This window comes from Excalfactoria chinensis, chromosome 17 (assembly GCF_039878825.1).
Source record: "Excalfactoria chinensis isolate bCotChi1 chromosome 17, bCotChi1.hap2, whole genome shotgun sequence".
Lineage (NCBI taxonomy): Eukaryota > Metazoa > Chordata > Aves > Galliformes > Phasianidae > Excalfactoria > Excalfactoria chinensis.
Window position 1 is genome coordinate 5,868,309 of NC_092841.1, and position 17,889 is coordinate 5,886,197.

At 47.7% G+C, this 17,889-nt stretch overlaps 1 protein-coding gene across 8 annotated transcripts in view; it reads left to right on the forward strand.

The window, feature by feature from the left end:
* Positions 1 to 17,889, forward strand: part of RAB11FIP4 (RAB11 family interacting protein 4) — a 71,935-nt gene that overhangs the window by 50,481 nt on the left and 3,565 nt on the right. For 3 of the 8 annotated variants that reach the window (XM_072351655.1, XM_072351658.1, XM_072351659.1), the window contains 8 exons: positions 9,915 to 10,138; positions 12,554 to 12,745; positions 14,045 to 14,179; positions 15,228 to 15,263; positions 15,828 to 15,927; positions 16,314 to 16,417; positions 16,954 to 17,094; positions 17,540 to 17,621. In XM_072351655.1, the coding sequence (XP_072207756.1) occupies positions 9,915 to 10,138; positions 12,554 to 12,745; positions 14,045 to 14,179; positions 15,228 to 15,263; positions 15,828 to 15,927; positions 16,314 to 16,417; positions 16,954 to 17,094; positions 17,540 to 17,621 (1,014 nt within the window). Of the gene's footprint in view, positions 1 to 1,421; positions 1,555 to 1,950; positions 2,086 to 9,914; positions 10,139 to 12,553; positions 12,746 to 14,044; positions 14,180 to 15,227; positions 15,264 to 15,827; positions 15,928 to 16,313; positions 16,418 to 16,953; positions 17,095 to 17,539; positions 17,622 to 17,889 lie in introns of those variants that run through there. The other 5 variants (XM_072351656.1, XM_072351662.1, XM_072351657.1 and 2 more) reach the window with 4 other exon arrangements.

A 17,889-nucleotide genomic window follows, 5' to 3' on the forward strand; every position in this document is an offset into this window, starting at 1 on the left:
TGGAGCAGAGCCCAGCAGAGCACCTCATCCTGACAGTGTCTGAACCCACTGCCCTCCATGTGGCCAGGGCTCAGCCAGTTGTTTGCTTGGCTAAACAGTCACTCCAGCCTCAGAGGAGCAGTGATTTTCCCACATTACAGGCAGGTTACTAGGGATGTTTACACCTTTTTGGTGCCATGTGGACCTGCTTGGCTCCACCTCGGTTTTACCTCGGAGGTCCTTCCATCCCACCCACTCTTTCTGTCTTCTGAGTGAGCTGCACAAATCCATGCCTTCATTTGGCACACTTCTGGCCCAGTTCTAAAGTACAGAGTACACATTTTTTCCCTTAAGTTCAACCTTGTAGCTGGATGCTTTATTTCATTTTTTTATTACTGGGCGGATTGTGTGCCTGGCATATTTTGTGATGATTTTGACAAAGGTGCTTTAACATGGATTAACAGCTGCTGTTATGAGGCACCTTCAGAGCTTGATCTGAACAGCCTAATGATGCAGACAGCAGTGATCCCCATTTTGGAGGTGTTATCTCTGCAGCTCTGTCCTCTTGATTTCTCATCCATGGTTTTTTGCAGAGAACCTGAGCCTTTCCAAGCGCAGCCTCATTAGGCAGCTACAGTGCAGCCTACCGATGGCAAAGAGGTTGCAAGCAGCTCATTTCTAGAGAGACCGGTGGAATACCCCCTAAAATGTCCTTATACTATAATTGCATGCAGTAGTTATGTCCAACTTTGTTACAGGCCCAAGGAATTGACATTAACGGGCCCTCAGCCAGCCCTGCCCTGCCTCCAGTGCTCTCCCCGCTGCTGTGAGCCCTCAGCACGACCCGTGCTGTTTGATCTGCAGCCTGCCTGCCACAGCCGGGCCGGCAGCACACCAGCAAGAGCTCTGCTCTTATTAACGTTAATGGGGATCACAGGGAGAGCAGCCCCCGTGGTCTGACCCACAGCGTACAGCCTGAAGAGCTGCTTCCTGACTTGACTAGAGCAGGGCTCTGCAGGCACTCGGGTCTTTGTTTTGGGGAGCAGGAGCAGGGCTGGAGCTGAGCCTGCTCTGTGCACAGCATCGATCCGTGCTGCTGGAGCCGTGCACGGCCTCGTGGTGCCGGCTGAGCAGTGTGGGGAGGGCAGGGAGGCTCTGCCTGCAGCCCTGATGTCACCACCTGCATTATTAATTCTTCTGGCTCCTGCACGTTTCAGTCGCAGCTCCGGGCGCTGGGGAACAAGTGCGAGAATGATCCGTCACGGGAAAAGCCGACCGCGGAAATGGAGCAGAGTGAGAAGGGCGAGAAGGGCGAGAAGGGCGCAGCGCCGCGGGGCCCCGCGCTGTGACGTCACGGCACCCCGGTACCGCGCGGTGACGCCGGACCCCCCGCGTCGCTTAGCAACCGCGGGGCGGGGCGCGCGCCGCCAACTGTTGCCGCGGAGCGGGGCCGCCCTGCGCGGGGTGGGCGGCGCTACGGCGCCTCACCTCACTACCTCACTACCTCACCGCCTCACCACCTCGGCACCTCCGTACCGTGCGGACAGATGCGGGCGGCGGCGGCGGCTCGGGCGGGTGAGGAGACGGCGGTGCCGTGGGGTCTGCGGGACCGCTGCGCGCTGCCTCGGAGCCGGGTGGGAGAGCGGCCCCGTGCCGGCCCCGTCGGGCGGGGGAAGAGGCCGTCCCGGCGTCCGGCGCTGCGCGGGGCTCGGGAGAGACGCTGCGGGAGGGGAGCGTCACCGCGGGGCTCGCGGGTATCTCCGGCGTCCGCGCCGTGCTGCCGCTGAGGGCGGGCCGAGCGCTGGCGGCGCCGAGCTGCGGCTCTCGGGGCGCGCTCCGGGCTGCCGGTACGGCCGGAAAAATACCCATCTGCGTTGGTAGGCGGCCGGCAGCCCGCGTGCTCCGCGGTCGCTCGTGTGTGAGCTCCCCGGCGCTGCTGGGCGGAGCCGCGCGGCGCTGCGCCTCGGGGGTCCCGCGATGGGCGGCGCTGCGGTGCCCCGCAACGTGCGGGTCCGGCGGTGTCTGCGGTGCCGGCGCTGAGCTCGGGGTGGCGGCTCTGCGGCGCTGCGTTGGCGATTGCGAGCGTTCCTTCGGCTGGTGGACGAGGTTAGTGGCTCTGGGGGCACCGGTAGTTTTGTGGGGGAGAAACCTCGTGTTACCCGGCTGACGTTAAGGGAGGTGAGTGGGAGAACGCTGCTGGGATAGGCGTCGCGGGCGTGGGCTGTGTGCTACCTGTATTCCAGCCCCTGTGCCGGCATAATGTGCATCTTGCAGTCCCATTTGATGTATTACTGTTGCTGCTCCTGTTTAGTATAGTCCTACTCCTGCCAGGTGTGGGATTGCTGTGCCAATGGGGCCGGGTTGCATTTCCCTAATGGTTTCTTGGCGGCCAACAAGAAGAAATGAAGTGTGGTCTCATCAGCAATATGAAGGACTCTGCCAAGGGCCGTTCCTGTGCTGGGGGGAGCAGTGTGGTGTTACCACCAGATATTTGGTACCATGAAATGTTATTCATATCATGGGAGGAGATGGTGGAATTTCTCATGGCTGTTGACTAGTGCCTGTTTGAACAGAGAGGAACCTGAGCTGTTCCTGCTGCTCGGTGTGGGAGGCTTTAAGCTGCTTTATAACCCCTTTCAGTAGGTTCCCTGTAACTTTGCCACTGGAAGAGTTGCCGCGGGTGGCAGCTGCCCCTGGGAAGCCGTGCGGATGGCTCTGCCTTGTGGGGATCTCAGCCGTATGCAGAAGCTGCAAAGCAGAACACTTCCCTTCCAGCACAGGAGAGGAATGGAATAGCTTTGCCTTAGTTATTGATTAACCAGCGTGGTTCCCTGTGGGAACACACCTTTATCCATTCTTTCAGTGCTCTGGTGAAATGTTCTAAGTGGCTGTAAAACTCACGGGGGGCTGCTGTGCTGTTAGCTGGGCTTCAGTGTCCAAGTGCTCACTCACCGTGTTTGGGTAGCTGATCCCTTAAACTCTGAAGTGTAGCATAGTAATTGAATTCTTGTTGGTCTCCTGACCACCATTTACATTGAAGTCTGCACTGAACATAAAGTGCATTCTGTAGGCACTTACAGAGCCGTGCCTGGGGCACAGTGCTGCAGCTGGAGGGCTGTGTAGTAACAGGGCGTCTTTGGATGTGACTCTGCTTGGAATCCTGTTTTTGGTGTGCAGATGAATGTTGCTACAAACAGTTTCTGCTCGATCCCTGTTTGTTTTGTCTATGCAGCTTCAAGGGTAGAAATAACTCCTGCTTGTGCCTGGCTGCAAACTTCACAATAAACCACAGTGGGGTTTTTTGTTTTGGTTTGTTTTTTTATTTTATCATATAAATGGAAAAGCAGCCTGCTGAATGTGCTGGAGTTCACTGGGATCTTAACTTTGTCATGTTTTGAGCTCCGTGTTGTGGTTGGCAGACTTAAAGAGCTTATAAAGGGAAGCCCATCTACAGATACAGTTTATTCATTTTGCTGTAAGAAAGGAAGTCTTGTAGTAGCAATAAAACAAACCCTTTTGGACACAGATGGGGAGGCTGAACACTTTCAAAGTGCAGTACTTACAAGCTTTGCTGTGTGAAGGCTGCAATTCCAGTTCTTCCTGCAGCAAAGCCTCCTCAGCCTTTGGTTTGCTCTGTTGCCTGCTGAAAGGCCACTCAGGTCCTGTAGCTCTTCCTGCTCACAAAGGTCTGCGTTTCAGCTCTACTGCAGTGTTTCCTAAGCAGAAAGGGAACTAGTTTTTTAGGCTTGTCTGTTTTCAGACTGACCAATGAGCTCTGGGAAGTGCTTCCGTATAAACCAGAGCAAAGCCACATCCTTAATGCTTTCCCTCTGTTTGCCAGAATAAACTACTTATTATCAAGCGTGGTTGGATTTCTTTCTGTGCTATGGAAGCTTGGATGTTTCTCCACCCTTTAGGATCTGAAATCATTACTGTTCCTCATCTTTATAGACTGTAATGTAATCTATCCCTCTTGGGTAGGAAGACAGAAATACATGGTATGAGGCAAAAATCTTGTTTCCTTTATTTACCTTAAAATGTCTTCATTTTCTGGAGGTCACGCTTACAGTAATATAGAAGGAGGAGTACATGCTAATGTTCCCCAGCTCTCTGTGGAAAAGGAGTTTGACCAGGGCTGCTGTTAAGGGCTTAGACATGGGCAGAACTGTCACTGTGTCACAGCATGCTTTGTGTTGCTCCTCACTCTGCACAGTGCTGCTCCTGGAGGGCTTTTCCCTCCCCACAGCCCAGCGCTGTGCATGGAGCTCTGCCCGCAGCACCTGCAGGCAGGCATGATGCAAGGTTTTGCTGTTTATCCAGCACCCAACTAGGTGACCTTGAGGCTTGTCAAGGAAAACAAGCTATGGCGTGGGCTCAGCTGCCTCCTGAGCAGCAAACAGTGACTGGGAAGGGTATCCTGTAACTCACGGACATGGGTAATTAAACTGAAGTACAGAGTGAGTGCTTGGGCTGTGCTTGTACTAAGAAGCTTAAAATAAAGACGCTTCTTTGTGAGCAGCCTCCTGCTCTCTTTGACACAGTACAAGTGTCCACTTGCAGGACTGTTTCGAAATAGCACAAGTGAAACTGCTCAGACCCCTGGTCTGCAGGCTGGTCCATACAGCGCATCCGGGCTGGGAGCTTCAGCTCTGTGCTTCCTGCATGTGAGTGAGGGCTGTTGCAACACTGGGCTTGTGGTTGGCTGTGGGGTGCGCTGGGCACAGCAGCCTCTGTAATTTCGTCACTGGCCAACGTGCTGGTAAATGCTGCTGTTGGCTGTGTCCTAGTGGTAGCTGCACAGGCGCAAAAACAGCATGTGAACAGGGCAGACCCAAATGTCAGTCCCAGGACACGGTCCCAAATCACAGTGTGACATTCTCTGTCCTCTCTCATCATTGCTTTATGATGAGATCATCTCAGGGCCACAGCTTCTCAGGAGGCTGTCACACCCTACCTGCTATGCAGCTTTTTGGGCAAATACCACGAAGCACCCCTTGTAGCTGTATACCTGTGCCCTTCAAACCAAAGACTGGTGCTGCTTTGCACAGAGACGATATTGAGCTGAGTGTGTTTCAGCTCCTGCTGCCTCTCTTGGGTGCCCTGCCCCAGGTCAGTGGGTACAGGGGCACTGCTGTGGGCTGTGCTGGGTGGCTGTGGCTCCTGGGGGCTGGCAGCTTTGCACAGCCAACATTTTGTGCCCCAGATGTTACACTTCTTCAGGTGGTAAAGTTTAGTTCCTGTGCTTGTAGAAAGGATTACCTAAGGAGTTTCTAATTGATACTTGTGACATCCTTAACAGCAAGTCAGCATGAGGCCACTTGGCATTTCTTTTGATGGATGCATGAAAGGAAATGGAAGCTGTCCCACAGTCCAGACTAGGAGTGGCCCTGATGGGTATTGGAACAAGGTGCCAAATGGCCCTGTGGGTTTTATCCTGAACTCTGTGGCTGCTGTGCTGGCCCCATCCTTACGCTGCAGGCTGGGTTGTTTTCTCCTTCTGCGAATGGTTGCTCCCTGCTTTGAGCCTGCAGTGACAACTGGTGAGCATACAATAGCCCAGCAGTCAGAAGCAGCCGGGGGAGTGATGAGATGCAGCTTCAAAGTGCTGGGAAAGAGCCTTTCTTTTTATTGGTTTCTTTAGAGGATCAAATTAGCTGTCTGCTAAAGTCTTTTAATGTTAAAGCTTCCAGAGCATAAGCAATGACCTGTGAAAAGGAGTGTTTGAATGTAGCCCGTGTGTGTGATGAGGTCTGGCATGTCCATTACTGCCAATTACAGTGACAGGTAGCGGAGTAAACATTCCTGCTCCTGCTGCTCCCGGGCTGGCTCCAGCCTGCAATTCCTCCTTGGAAAAGGCACATCAGCTCCCAGCCTGTACACAGAGCAGCCTTTCAGAACCTCTGCTCAAGCGGTTCAGCATCAGCAGCCCAGAGGCTGAGACCTGGGCCCTTCGTCCAAACCTGCTGTCCTTGAATTGTATCGCATGTTTGTGTGAGATGCAAACATTATGTGGCGTGCAGCATGCCCAGAATTTGTTCCTGCTTGGGGGCTCTCCAGCATGTTGCCCTGGTGGTAGTTTGGATCTCAGGGATAAACTTGCCCACAAAGTGGCTGCAGCAGGAGTGTGCGAAGCTTTGCCTTAAATGGAGCTTCAAACATTAGACCAGAGTAGCAACATGATCAGAGGAAACTATTGCTTTGAGCAACCTAATTTGTGGCCCTCAAATAGCTTCTTATTTGAGCAGCTTAGTAAAAAACACTCTGCTCAGTCATTGTGAGCCCTTGGAGATTTTAAACTCAGCTCTTTGGAGAAACGTGGTGCCCTTCCCATGCTGCAGCAGGAGATGGAAGCAGTTTGCACTGCAGCTCCCCACCATGCTGCCCTGGGAAGCTGTGTGAAGGCTGCAAAGCATGTTGGGGCTGCAGCCATGTGCTCCTTCTGGGTACAGAGGCAGTGCTTCTGTGTCTTCCTCTGGCAGTTTCCTCCTATTCAGTTAGATCAAAGGAACGGTGGGCATCTCACACCTGTCTGACAGCTGAAAAAGGGATGTGTTGAGGGAAGAATGTGTGCCTTAAAAAGTTTATATCTCACGTAGTGTAAACGTACCAACGTTTATATGGGAGTGGTGTGTTTCTAGAACGCATCGGTTAGAAATGCTTCACGCCCTCCTTCATCACCCAGTAATTAGGAGACAACTTGAGTGCAGTGGCTGCTTGAAGAAAGGTGAGAGCCTGCGTTTCCTCTGTGCTGGGTGTGCAACAGTAAGTACTATTTTATCTGAGACCCCCCAAGCCTGGCATGCTGCTGCGTGTATCTCTAACCACTTCTGCTGAGAAGGAATAGAAGGGCAGGGTGCAGGGATCCCAGGACCCCAGGCTTCCATCTCTCTTGCTGCTGATGGGTTCAGCTTTCTGATGGGCACAGGTCAGGGGCAGGATTCTTCTGAGGGACCTTGTTCAGATGCTGTATGTGGTGGTGCTGGCTCCTGCTGATTGCGTTGCCTGATGGTGAGACACTCGGATCGTCTTGTCTTCCTTGCTCCCTCTGGAATACTTTGAAGCTGTGGAAGTGTCAGCAGTGCTGGTGATTGGGCTGTGGTGGGAGTGAATTTTAAGTGGGACTGCTCTTCAGCGTGAACGTACTGATGTGTGTCACACAGCCTATTAGCTGAGTTACAGCTTCCAGCTGCACTGTGTGCCTGCTTTATGGATTGCTTCCAACCTGGGAAAGCCTAGCTGGGTTGCTGCAGGCAAGGCTGAGCTGTCTTGCTGTGCCCACTGGGCATCGGTGCCTCCTCCTGCCCCACAGATCAGAAGCAGTGCATGGGAATCTCTGGCTCCTGCTTCTGTTTGGGGTGGCTGTGTGAAGGCAGACTGTGCCTGCTCATCTGTCTGCAATGCAGCCACACAATTGCTTCTCTCAAGGAAGGGAATTCATTAGTTCCTGTGAAGTGGCCTCGGATCTCCGGGCAGCAGGTGCTCCTATAGAGCAAACTGTTGCTGAATATTCAACAGTTGCTCCACAAGCCTGGCCCGCTGCCTGTGAAGCACTTGAAGATATCTTAAGCAGCCGGTTGGATGAAGTGCTCAGTACTCAGTGCTTACTGCTACTCGCAGCTACATTGTGTTGCTACCGTTTTGACTCAGTATATTTTTAATGTGAATATTCCAAGACCATAAGCAGCAACGTCATCTCTCTTAACTCAGCCCACGCAGAAGGGTGCTGCGTAGAGCAGCAGTGATTCACAGGCAGGGCATCAGAACCCCTTTCTTTCTTGCTCTGGTTTTGGGTCACGCATGTGCACTGAAAACAAGTGACTCAGGACAGAAGTGTATCCTAATCTATAACACAATGCTTGGGGCTCAGCTAGCTCTTTCAGGGCTGCCTGAATAATGCTTGTTCTTGCCAAGCTCTAAATTAGTACATGAAGTACTGTAGGTACCTAATTGTGGAGGAGCAAAAGGAGAGCAGTGCGCTCCGTCTTTTTCTTGAGTTCAGTTCCCTTAGGTGTGGTCTGTAAAGCAGAACTGAAACTGGGCTGCTGTGAGAAACTGTGGTCACTGAACAATTACACACATGTAAATATCTCCCAGCATTAGTCAGTAACATGTGGGTGCAAGGTATTGCTCCAATCCTGACTTCTTGTAGCGGCAGCTGCCTTAACTTGTGCTCTTTGCTTTCCAGGTGTTTCACCTGTGTTTTTCTAAAGGTTAGCATGTCTGTGGGAGAAAAGCTTCCCATATCAGCAGAGTGGTGGTGGCTGCACTGAAGGGCAGCGCAATGGAGGGAGGTGGGGAGGCTGCGGTGTTACTGCAGTGTATGGCACAGTCTGTGCTGCAGCTGCGGATCTGAACACCAGTACAAGTACATGGGGCTGCCAGAAAGTAATAGGGAGGAAAAGTGAGCCCTTAGTCTTTGTGGACAACAGTGCACATTTAATTGCTTATGGACTTCGTTGTTTTTTTGAGAACATCTAGGATGCCATTATTAGAAAAAAGCATGGTGTTATCCACACAGATCTCTTCTTGGCCTTTACTTCCTTGTGTGAGCTTCTTTAATACCAGTGAGATTTGTGTGCTGTGAAGACTTGCTTAAGCAGAGACTTCTCCAAGACCTCTCAAAAGAGATGCTAATTGGGAGGTAGTGCTGTGCGGGAGTTCTTTTCTTCTTTCCTGCCCTGATTTGCAAGCTCATGCTTCACAGAACCACTGTGTGCTGGGTGCCTCTTTTCCCAGCTTGGATCCGGCTTTTGCCAGCTGGTGCAATTCTATAATGGCAGACAGAGCCTAATTGCATTAAATGTTTTAAGAGAAGTGGGAGCTCTACGCCTGTGAGGCACAAAGAAGAAATGTTAGGGTAAACAAACACTCCTGGACACTGCTGGAATATCATAAAGGTCAGTGGTAGGATTTGGGGGCATATAAATATTTTAGGAGGAAATGGAAAGCAAAGCCTGCATTTCTGATAGCAGTTGGTCCAAATCTGAGAGCTGCAGCTTCTGGTTGAGTCTTATGTTGAGATGGAAAAGCCACTAAGGAGAAATTGCTCTCATTGGCATCGGATTCTCCTGTTCTGCAAAAGCAGAGGAGTGTCCTGGGCAGCAGTGGATGCCTGGAAGGCAGGTGAGTGCTGAAGGAGCAGCTGTGGCACACAGCAGTGCAGGGCTGCAGTGCTCTGGGCAGGAGGGTTGAGGGACCAAAGGGTGGAGTGTTCCAGAATGAAATGCTTTGTTACGTGTGCCAGTAAACTCTGCTTTAAGTAGGTGGTTGTCTTTGCTTGCTGGCAGCAGTTCAGAGGCAAAGCTGCCTGTGTGTCTTGCAGGTGAGTGTGAAAGCAGAGCTCTGGATCAGAGCAGTGCTGTGGGACTTCAGGTAGCTTTTGTGTCACTGGATGGGAACTGCCAAGACAGTATTGTGTTCCCACATGGGAAAAAAAAGGACAGTGAAATCTTAGGCTTTACTTTTTCATCAAATAATTTTTTTGTTTCCTTGTCTCTCAAGGTTCAGAAAGCAGCTTGCCTTTATTATTGTGAATGTTCGTGGGGCAAGAATGGGAGGGGATGAGCAGCAACAGGGAAGTGTTGCAGTGAGAACGACGCCTTAGTTTAGTTGATACTCAATGAGGATGTGGTTCCAGGAAGCAGGAACAGATGGCTTTGAAGCTTTATGTTTTCTCCCTGGCTCTCTGAAATCTCTGATTGCCACCAGGACTTACCATAATTGTTTTTAACTGCTGTCATATAGATTTTTGCCCAGCATCAAAGACAGAGTAAGCTGTTGTACTTACCTGGTTTGCTTCTGTTCAGTTGATCATATTAACACGTGAAGTGGCTGAGAGCTGGTCCTGTGATAATCTTGTTACAAAGGATACCTCTTTCTAGATTAAAAAAAACAGCAAAATGATACTAAATGACTTCTTATTCTTCTTTTGCTAGGGTGGTGAAATCCAGGACTGCACCTACTTGGACAACGAAGGCATCTACAGTGAGTCGGAGCTCTTCCCCGATGAGGACACAATGACTCTAGCACAGCAGGAGGTTCACCATGAGTCTGACATGGACAGTGCTATTGAGAGTGCCCAGAGCTCAGAAGCTTCTGATGTGTGTCGGAGTGAGGAGAAGGATGGCATGCTTGGTGTCCTGTTCCTGCATGGTGACAAGTGAGTGGTGGCTTTGCCCCATGGCAGCCCTCCTTTCTGAGGCGTATGTGAAAGGACCCAGGAGGAAGAAGCTCTTATTTGGCTGATTCCTGTTTGGGGAGGCTGAGGATGCCTGAATGATTTAGAAATTGGATATCAATTTAAAATATAAGGGAGGTAGATGTCTAAGCCACTTAGAGGACCTGGACAGCCTCATCCCTGGCTTCTGACGTGTGGACACCTGTGGGACTTGAAGTTTTGTGTGTTGAAGTGAAAATTTTGGGTTGTCCCTTTTCAAAAAGGATCACTCATTGGTTTCACCCAAAACTTAGAACCTTCTGCGTTCCTGTGCCCTTTGTGTGCAGGAGTTAAAATACTTTTCACAGAGCAGCATGATATGAGGAATATTGCTTTAGCTTTTTGTCTGTGTAGTTATCTGAAGATATGGGCACTGCTGATTTGCTTTGCAGCTCCATGTACCAAGTTAATTCTGCATGTTTCTAATTTTATGTGGCCATTAGTGTGTGGCAGTAATTTGTGTTTAACACAGGGTGTCCTGGCATGTGCGTCTATAACTATAGTTCGCTGTTAACACAGGAGTGTCTCAGTAATCCTAACTTGACTCTTTACAGGTGCGTACCTGGAGAATGCTGGTAAAAGCTGGGTTGAAGGGGAAGGGACCCAAACACTTTGCTGTGTTAATGCAGTAGAGCAGGACAGAGCTCAGCTGGGTCTGCTCTGTAAGCCACTGCAATTTCTTCCTTGCTTTTGACTTGTCATCTTGGTTTGCTGCTCTTGAGTTTTCCCTCACTTGTCTTCTTTTCTGGTCACTTCAGATGCTCTCTGTGCAGTCTCATTCCTGCTCTCCTGTGTTTCTCAGCTAGCTGGGATCTGGCCTTCTCTCACTTGCCTTAGCAGTCTCAGATACTTTATCAAGCTAATTCAAATTTTTTGTCAGTTCTTCATTGAACTTTTCTCCTTGCATTGTGACTCCTGGTTCTTCTAAGCACCTGTCTTCAGAGTGATAGACATTAGCTATATTACTTATGAAATAAGTATCTTGCCTTCAAACTGTGTAATTCAGGCTCTTATGTATGGGGTTGTGATGTTGTGCATCCTGCCCCCTCCCATCTAGGGGGTTTGGGAACTCCTAAAAGTTATTATGTGGCTACTAAAATCTTGTTTTGTCCTTGGGGGTTGGTACAGATATGGTTATATGTCACTCATAGGAGAGAAGAAGCAAAACTTATATGACTTAGGATTTATGACGACAAAGTCACAGATGAATAGAGAACAGTTAGACAAAACTGTTAAGGAGAGTTTCCCACTGAGCCATGAGGTTTAGAATGGATCTGCTGGCTAACAGTTTTTCTGAAAGATTATGTGTACAATTAGTCCTTTATATCACTCAAATCATATGGCAAGTTAGCAAGCCATAAGCAATAAAAAGTCAGTCTTGCAGAAAGTCAAGTTTCAGGAGGCTGTCTAGAAGTCACTGAGTATCTGTTGTGGGTAGGGAATCTCTCACTCTTGAGGAGTAAGCCTGACAGGCAGCCCTGGGGCAGATCCTGTTGTGCAGCCTGCTGCTGTGCAAGGAGGCTCCAGGCTGTTTGTTTCTGGAGCCAGATGACTGGTTATGTTTGTGTATCAGCCATTGGTTTGTGCATGCTATCTCCCCCAAGTCCACCTGGAGCCTGGCTCAGCTACCACAGCCAGTTGCATCCGTCAGGGCTGCCACTGTGCCTGGTTCTGCTGAGCTGTGTACCTTTGTCTGCTATTGCTCTGTTGGTTGTGGGGCTGTTCCCTGCCTGTTTGGCACAACCATTAGGTACTAGTGGCCATAAAGCAGCCTTCTCTTGTGGTCCGTATCTCCTTTGAAAGACACGTTTTCTCATGATGAATGGAAGGACCAGGAAGTATCCTCAGATTACATCTGTGGTCTTAGTGACTATCATATCCCAGATCATCTGGCACATGGTGAGCTGAAGTGTGGTTCTGGCCACGCAAAAGAGAGTGGCTGGAGCTCATGGCTGGTAGGGAAAAGGCTTATGGGGGTTACTGGGAAACTGGTTAAGGAATGCAGCCACTGCCTCAGTCTTGTACGCATTCCTGTCACTAGCCTGTGCATTTTAGAGATGTTTGCATAGTTCTTGCCTTCAGCCAGAGTCCTATAAGCAAAGTCTTCACCGCCACATGGAAGCAATGACTGAGAGTTGCTGAGCTGCGCTGTTCAGTGCGGTGATTGGTGCTGATCCAAACCCATCTCACAGGTAGCTTGTTTGTAGCTTCTCAATGCATATCAGACGTGTTTGTCATTTGAATTTGTAACCCATTTAAAAGGTGGAGTGAGGGGACAAATTGAAAAGGTGCAACTTTCCATATGAGGTGAGATGCTGTCAAAGATGGCCTTCCAGATGTTTCGACCTCTTGTTTCAGGACAAGTCCTCACAACCCTTCTGCAGCATCTGACCTCTCCACTTATTCCACCACCTCTCTGATCAGTAATGAAGAGCAGTTTGAAGACTATGGGGAAGGAGATGATGTGGATTTTACTCCCAGTAGCCCCTGTCCTGATGATGAGACCAGAACCAACGCCTACTCTGACCTTGGCTCATCTGTATCTTCCAGGTTGCTCCTTATTCATTAACAAACATTGTAAAAACATTTTTATTCTCCTTTTGAGCTTGAGTGACCGTACTGCAATTTCCAGTGGTTACATAAACTCGCCTCAGAAAGAAAATATTATCAGTTCACTTTCTGCCCTCCAGTGAGCAGACTAGACTTGTTAATCAGAGCTGTGGCAAATAACTTTGTTTCTGATAGTCTCTATTGGGATCTTCTGGAAAAAAATAAATCAATCAATAAATAAAAATGCTGCAGGCAGGAAGTGTCACAGTTAAGGGTCAATATTGGAAGTTACTTGCTGCAAGTCGGAAACCAGCTTAATGCTTTAAATTAGCCCTGGTGCAGTGGAGAAATCTGTGAGAGTTGTTTCTTCTTAGAGTTCTAATACCACAGATCTTTCATGTTATCCTGTAAGATGAAGTTCCACGTACAGACAGGCTGATTTGAAACAAGACTTTAAAAATCCTTCCCCATGCAAGGAAATGGGTGAACAGAGTTGGTGAAGAAACAAGCATGGAGACTTTCCAGGATTTGTCTGTTTGAATCAAAAGCATATGAAGATCTCGTGCTTCATTGCTGGCACAGAACAAGCTCACTCCATCCCACTGTTCCACATGCAACCCCTGCATGCTACCTTCTGTTTCAAGGACTTCTGCAATCCAACCTTACCACCTTGGTCATGCATGCAGAGCCAGCACCCCTCTCTGCTGCACTTTCATGGTGATGACTTACTTCCTTCATCTCTCAGGTTTATGCAGTCCTTTCCATTCTCATTCCTGAGGCTCTATGCATTTCGTGTCATGATTGCTTTCTTTTAATTTGAGTTTATTTTCTTCTTTTTACCTGTCTGCTTCACACTTCTCCTTTTGTGTCACTTCTTCCTGACCAACTGCTGTTTTTCATCTTCCTGCCTTTCTCTTAGAGAAAGGACTCTTCAGGTTGCATGCCAGACAGGGGGAAGATGGGCAGAATGTGAGAGGGAATATTGCTGAGGTGAAACATAAATGTAGCAGCTTTTGCTATGTGCATCACATGGACTCTGTGCGTCTTGTGCTATTCTTCCTATTGCCCAAACTGATTCTCTCCACTGATGCCCAGAATATATACTCTGTAGAGACTCTGCTCAGACAGGTAGGCTTAGCCTTAAACTAGCATTCCTCATTGTTACCTCTAAGGTAAATGACCTGTGGTGAGAGGTGGCTTCCCAGGTCCCTTGTCTGTGGTTCTGACACACAGTCAGGAGGAAAACCTGTTGTGAGTTGGTTACTATAGCCAGTAATATCTCTCCTTTCCTGCAAACAGTGCTGGCCAAACGCCCCGAAAAATGAGGCATGTTTATAACAGCGAGTTACTGGATGTTTACTGCTCACAGTGCTGCAAAAAGATAAATCTACTCAACGATTTGGAAGCCAGGCTGAAAAACTTGAAAGCAAACAGGTAAGCAGCCTACGGCAGTGCTTCTAGCAGTGCTCCCTTTAAATAGAACTAGTTAATGACAGGAAGAGAGGAAGAAAGAGCCCCTTCTTTCCTTGTGTTCCATTCTATCCTACACATTTTCTTGCTCTTACAAGCTGTCCTTACATTTCTATCCCTGTCACTCCAACCAATTCTGAGCTGTGGTGGGCACACAGAACGACCATTTGTTATGGCTTTCAAAGGAAATCGTTTGATGAGCTTCTAGCTCCCCCTAGAAACTAAATGTAAACCCTGCCTGTCTTTGTAGTCCATTGCACAGTGCACTGCTTCTTCTCTTGACACAGTAGCATAGTACTTGATCTGAACAGTATTCCTGCCCTAGCAAGTAGTCTGCTCAAGCCCAGACTGTGCCTGGCTAGATCTTTGGTAGTTTTATGAGCAGAGTTGTAGATACGTGGCTGGAAGAGAGTGGTGCTCTGGTACAGCTGAGTGTGCTCAGAGACGTGGCATCTTGTCAAGAGAGGCAGCTAGATATTTGCCTCTCCAGATGCATTTATGTGGTTCTAATCTTCTTGTCTGGAATGCAGTCCCTCCTTTGGATAATAACTGGTCTTTGGCTGTAAAAGGAAACTGCAAAAATTGGAAGTATCTCAGTCCCTGTGCTGAACTGGGATGTATAATGGTGAAGGACAAGCTACCTGTTTATACAATCATCTGAAATTTGGGAATCCCACATAAATGTCCACTAACTCAGTGTTCCTTTGTGATATTTCTAATCTTAACTTCATTCTGGTTTTCACTCACAAATCTCTGCTAAATGTAACAGTACTCGTCTATTGACTTATTAACGATTGCAGTAACTCATGGCTCCTCTCATCTTCACTCTGTCAGTAACTGCAGTCCTTGATCAAGTTGTTTGTGGATATTGTTCACAAAATCTTTTCTTGAAAAGAAAAAAGCCAATACTATGTTTCATTGTGCAGTTTGGCCAGAGGTTAAACTGAGATTTATTTGATGGCTATCGAATTCAGTGTTTAATTCCTGTATCGTTGCTTTTGTATCCTTGTAGCCCTAACAGGAAAATATCAAGCACAGCTTTTGGAAGGTAAGCATCTTCAACTATTTTCTGAGTAGTTGTGGAATCTACTTTAACAATTCAATAGCAAGCAGTGGAGGGAGAGGAGGAATAAATTTAGGAAAAGAAAAATGTGCCAAGATGCATTTTCAAGAGAAGATGCTTGTAGTGATATTACAGAACACAGAAGTCACTGTTAGTTCTGGAGCAGGCCCCCAAAGTGAGAAGAGCTCTATTAAGAACAGTGGCAACCTTTAAATTTCTAACAAAGCAAATACACCTTGGTATGTAGTGTGAATAAACCTAGGTAATTTAAAAACTGCTAATGCTGATGAGAGATCCTATCAAAACCAATAGACAAAACCAATAGACAGCTCACAACCTGGAACTAACGTCATTAGTTGTGCTCAGTATGACTTTGTTTAGTTACCAGTCCTTTGTAAGTCTTGTGCTTAAGCAGAGGTAATTGTCACTGAGATGACCGAACATCTGGTACTGAAATCTGTGCAAAGTGCAAAACTGGGCTGTAAGGCAGCGCCTGGACTGTTTCCTCTCTCCTTGTCAATTAAAAGAATTATCCTTGTGATCTTTCAGGCAGCTCTTCCACAATAGCAACTTCAGCAGCAGTAATGGCAGCACAGAAGACCTGTTCAGAGACAGTATAGACTCCTGTGACAATGATATAACTGAAAAGGTGAGAAGCTGTGTGTGCATTGCAATTAAATGTACCTAAAGCAAATCCTGCTCAAGACACGAATCAACTGATGAAGCTCTGTTGCTCGCAGTGAGTGGTCTGAAGTAGTTCATTCAAAATGTCTTAAGATATTCCATTAATAGTAAAACTCTGCTTCAGAAAAATGCGAGAACTGTGAAAGTACAGATCTGGAGCCACTGTATTTGAACTTCTTTACTGTGTCATTGCACTGATTACTTTCAAGCTTAATTTTGCCACCATCTTTGCAGGTGTCTTTTCAAAGTCTTTTCAAAGGGGCTTTGTTGGCAAAATGTTCATTAGAAACAGTGAAGGGATGTGTGAAAAGAGATTCAGACTCAGTTCTTTTCCACTTCCTTCTCTTCCAGGTAACATACCTAGAAAAAAAGGTTACAGAATTGGAAAATGATAACCTGACTAACGGGGATCTGAAGAGCAAACTGAAACAAGAGAATACGCAGTTAGTTCACAGGTAACGAATCATGGAACCAGTCCTTTTTGTCTCACAGCAGAACCAGAACAAAGCTGAGGGCAAAGAACATCTCTGTGAAATACGATCAAGTTTTCTGCCTTAGAACTGACTGAACAAAACAAGATAAGGCTTCATGTGAGAAGTCCAAGTGTGGAACAGGACTGCCTTACTAAATTTTCAGCAAGCAGATACCTTCTAAAAAATTTCTTAGTACCATTACTGAGAACTTAGAATTTTTGTAATAGAAGGGGTTACCATGCTTGTTTTTCTGTTGTGGTTTTTTTATTGTTGTTGTTGTTTTAATCCATGTAGAATGGAAGTCTGGTTATTGCTGAGGGGGTGGGTGGGTACTGCTACACTCTGCATGTGTTGGGAAGATTGAATACCAAGAGAACTTTCAGGAGAGGTCAAGTGTTGAGAATGTAGAGTAGAATGGAATAGAAGAGCGAGAAGGAAAGCAGGCAATGAAGTTGCACACGTTATTTCATTTTAAAAATGTGTGAAACTGTTACTGAAATGAGACCTGGCTTCCTTAGAGTTCATGAGCTGGAAGAGCTATTGAAAGACCAAGAGACATCAGCAGAGCAAACCCTGGAAGAAGAGATAAAGAGACATCGAGAAGCTTACAGCAAGTATGAAAAAGAGAAAGGCACCGAAATTGAACTGCTGAATACAAGGTAACAAACAACTTGATGCTGCACAGGACAGTGTATGAATTTGTTCTCTTCCGCTGCATGTAAATGTAGGCTGTTCACACCCAGACAGTGCACAGATGGTTACAGGTTTGAAGTTCCACAGAGTGGCTGTGCAGTTGCATGTCTAATGTCCAAAAGCACAGAGGATGTTTTACATTAATGCTTTAATCCACATGGCCCATGTAGACGGCTTAGCTGGTTATTTGGCGTGGATTCAAGGAGAGAATTGTGGCCAGCTGTACCAGGCACTTATCTCTGTATTCATTTATTCATAATTAATTTGTTGGCTTTTTTTTTACACCAGTTGTGATTGAATTTATAATCTTTCTATCAATTGCAAGTGAAATGTTTCTTTTGGAGCACGCAGCTTTGCATGTCTGCATTCTTGAAGAGACATTTTTCTCTGAGACTTGTGTTATTGATACAGGGTTCAGCAACTGGAAGAAGAAAATGGTGAGCTGAAATGCACCGTCATGCGGCTGAAATCGCAAACGGAGAGATTAGATGAGGTAACAAAAATCCTGAGTGTGGATCCTGCCTTTGATGGCAAGTGCAATTTGACAGCAGCTTGATTTGTGTAAAGGCAAACTCATACAGTGGTTGGCTCAGGTTTTATAACTGGCCTTCCCTGAACAAGAATGTTATTGGAGTTGTAGCACTGGTCACCTTTAGTATCAGGGGTGCTCTGAGATGCATGACAGGTCATGTAGGTGTAGCAGAGATGTGTATGTGTCTATAGACTTGTGTTGAAAAGCTGAGGCTGGCTTGTGCACTTGC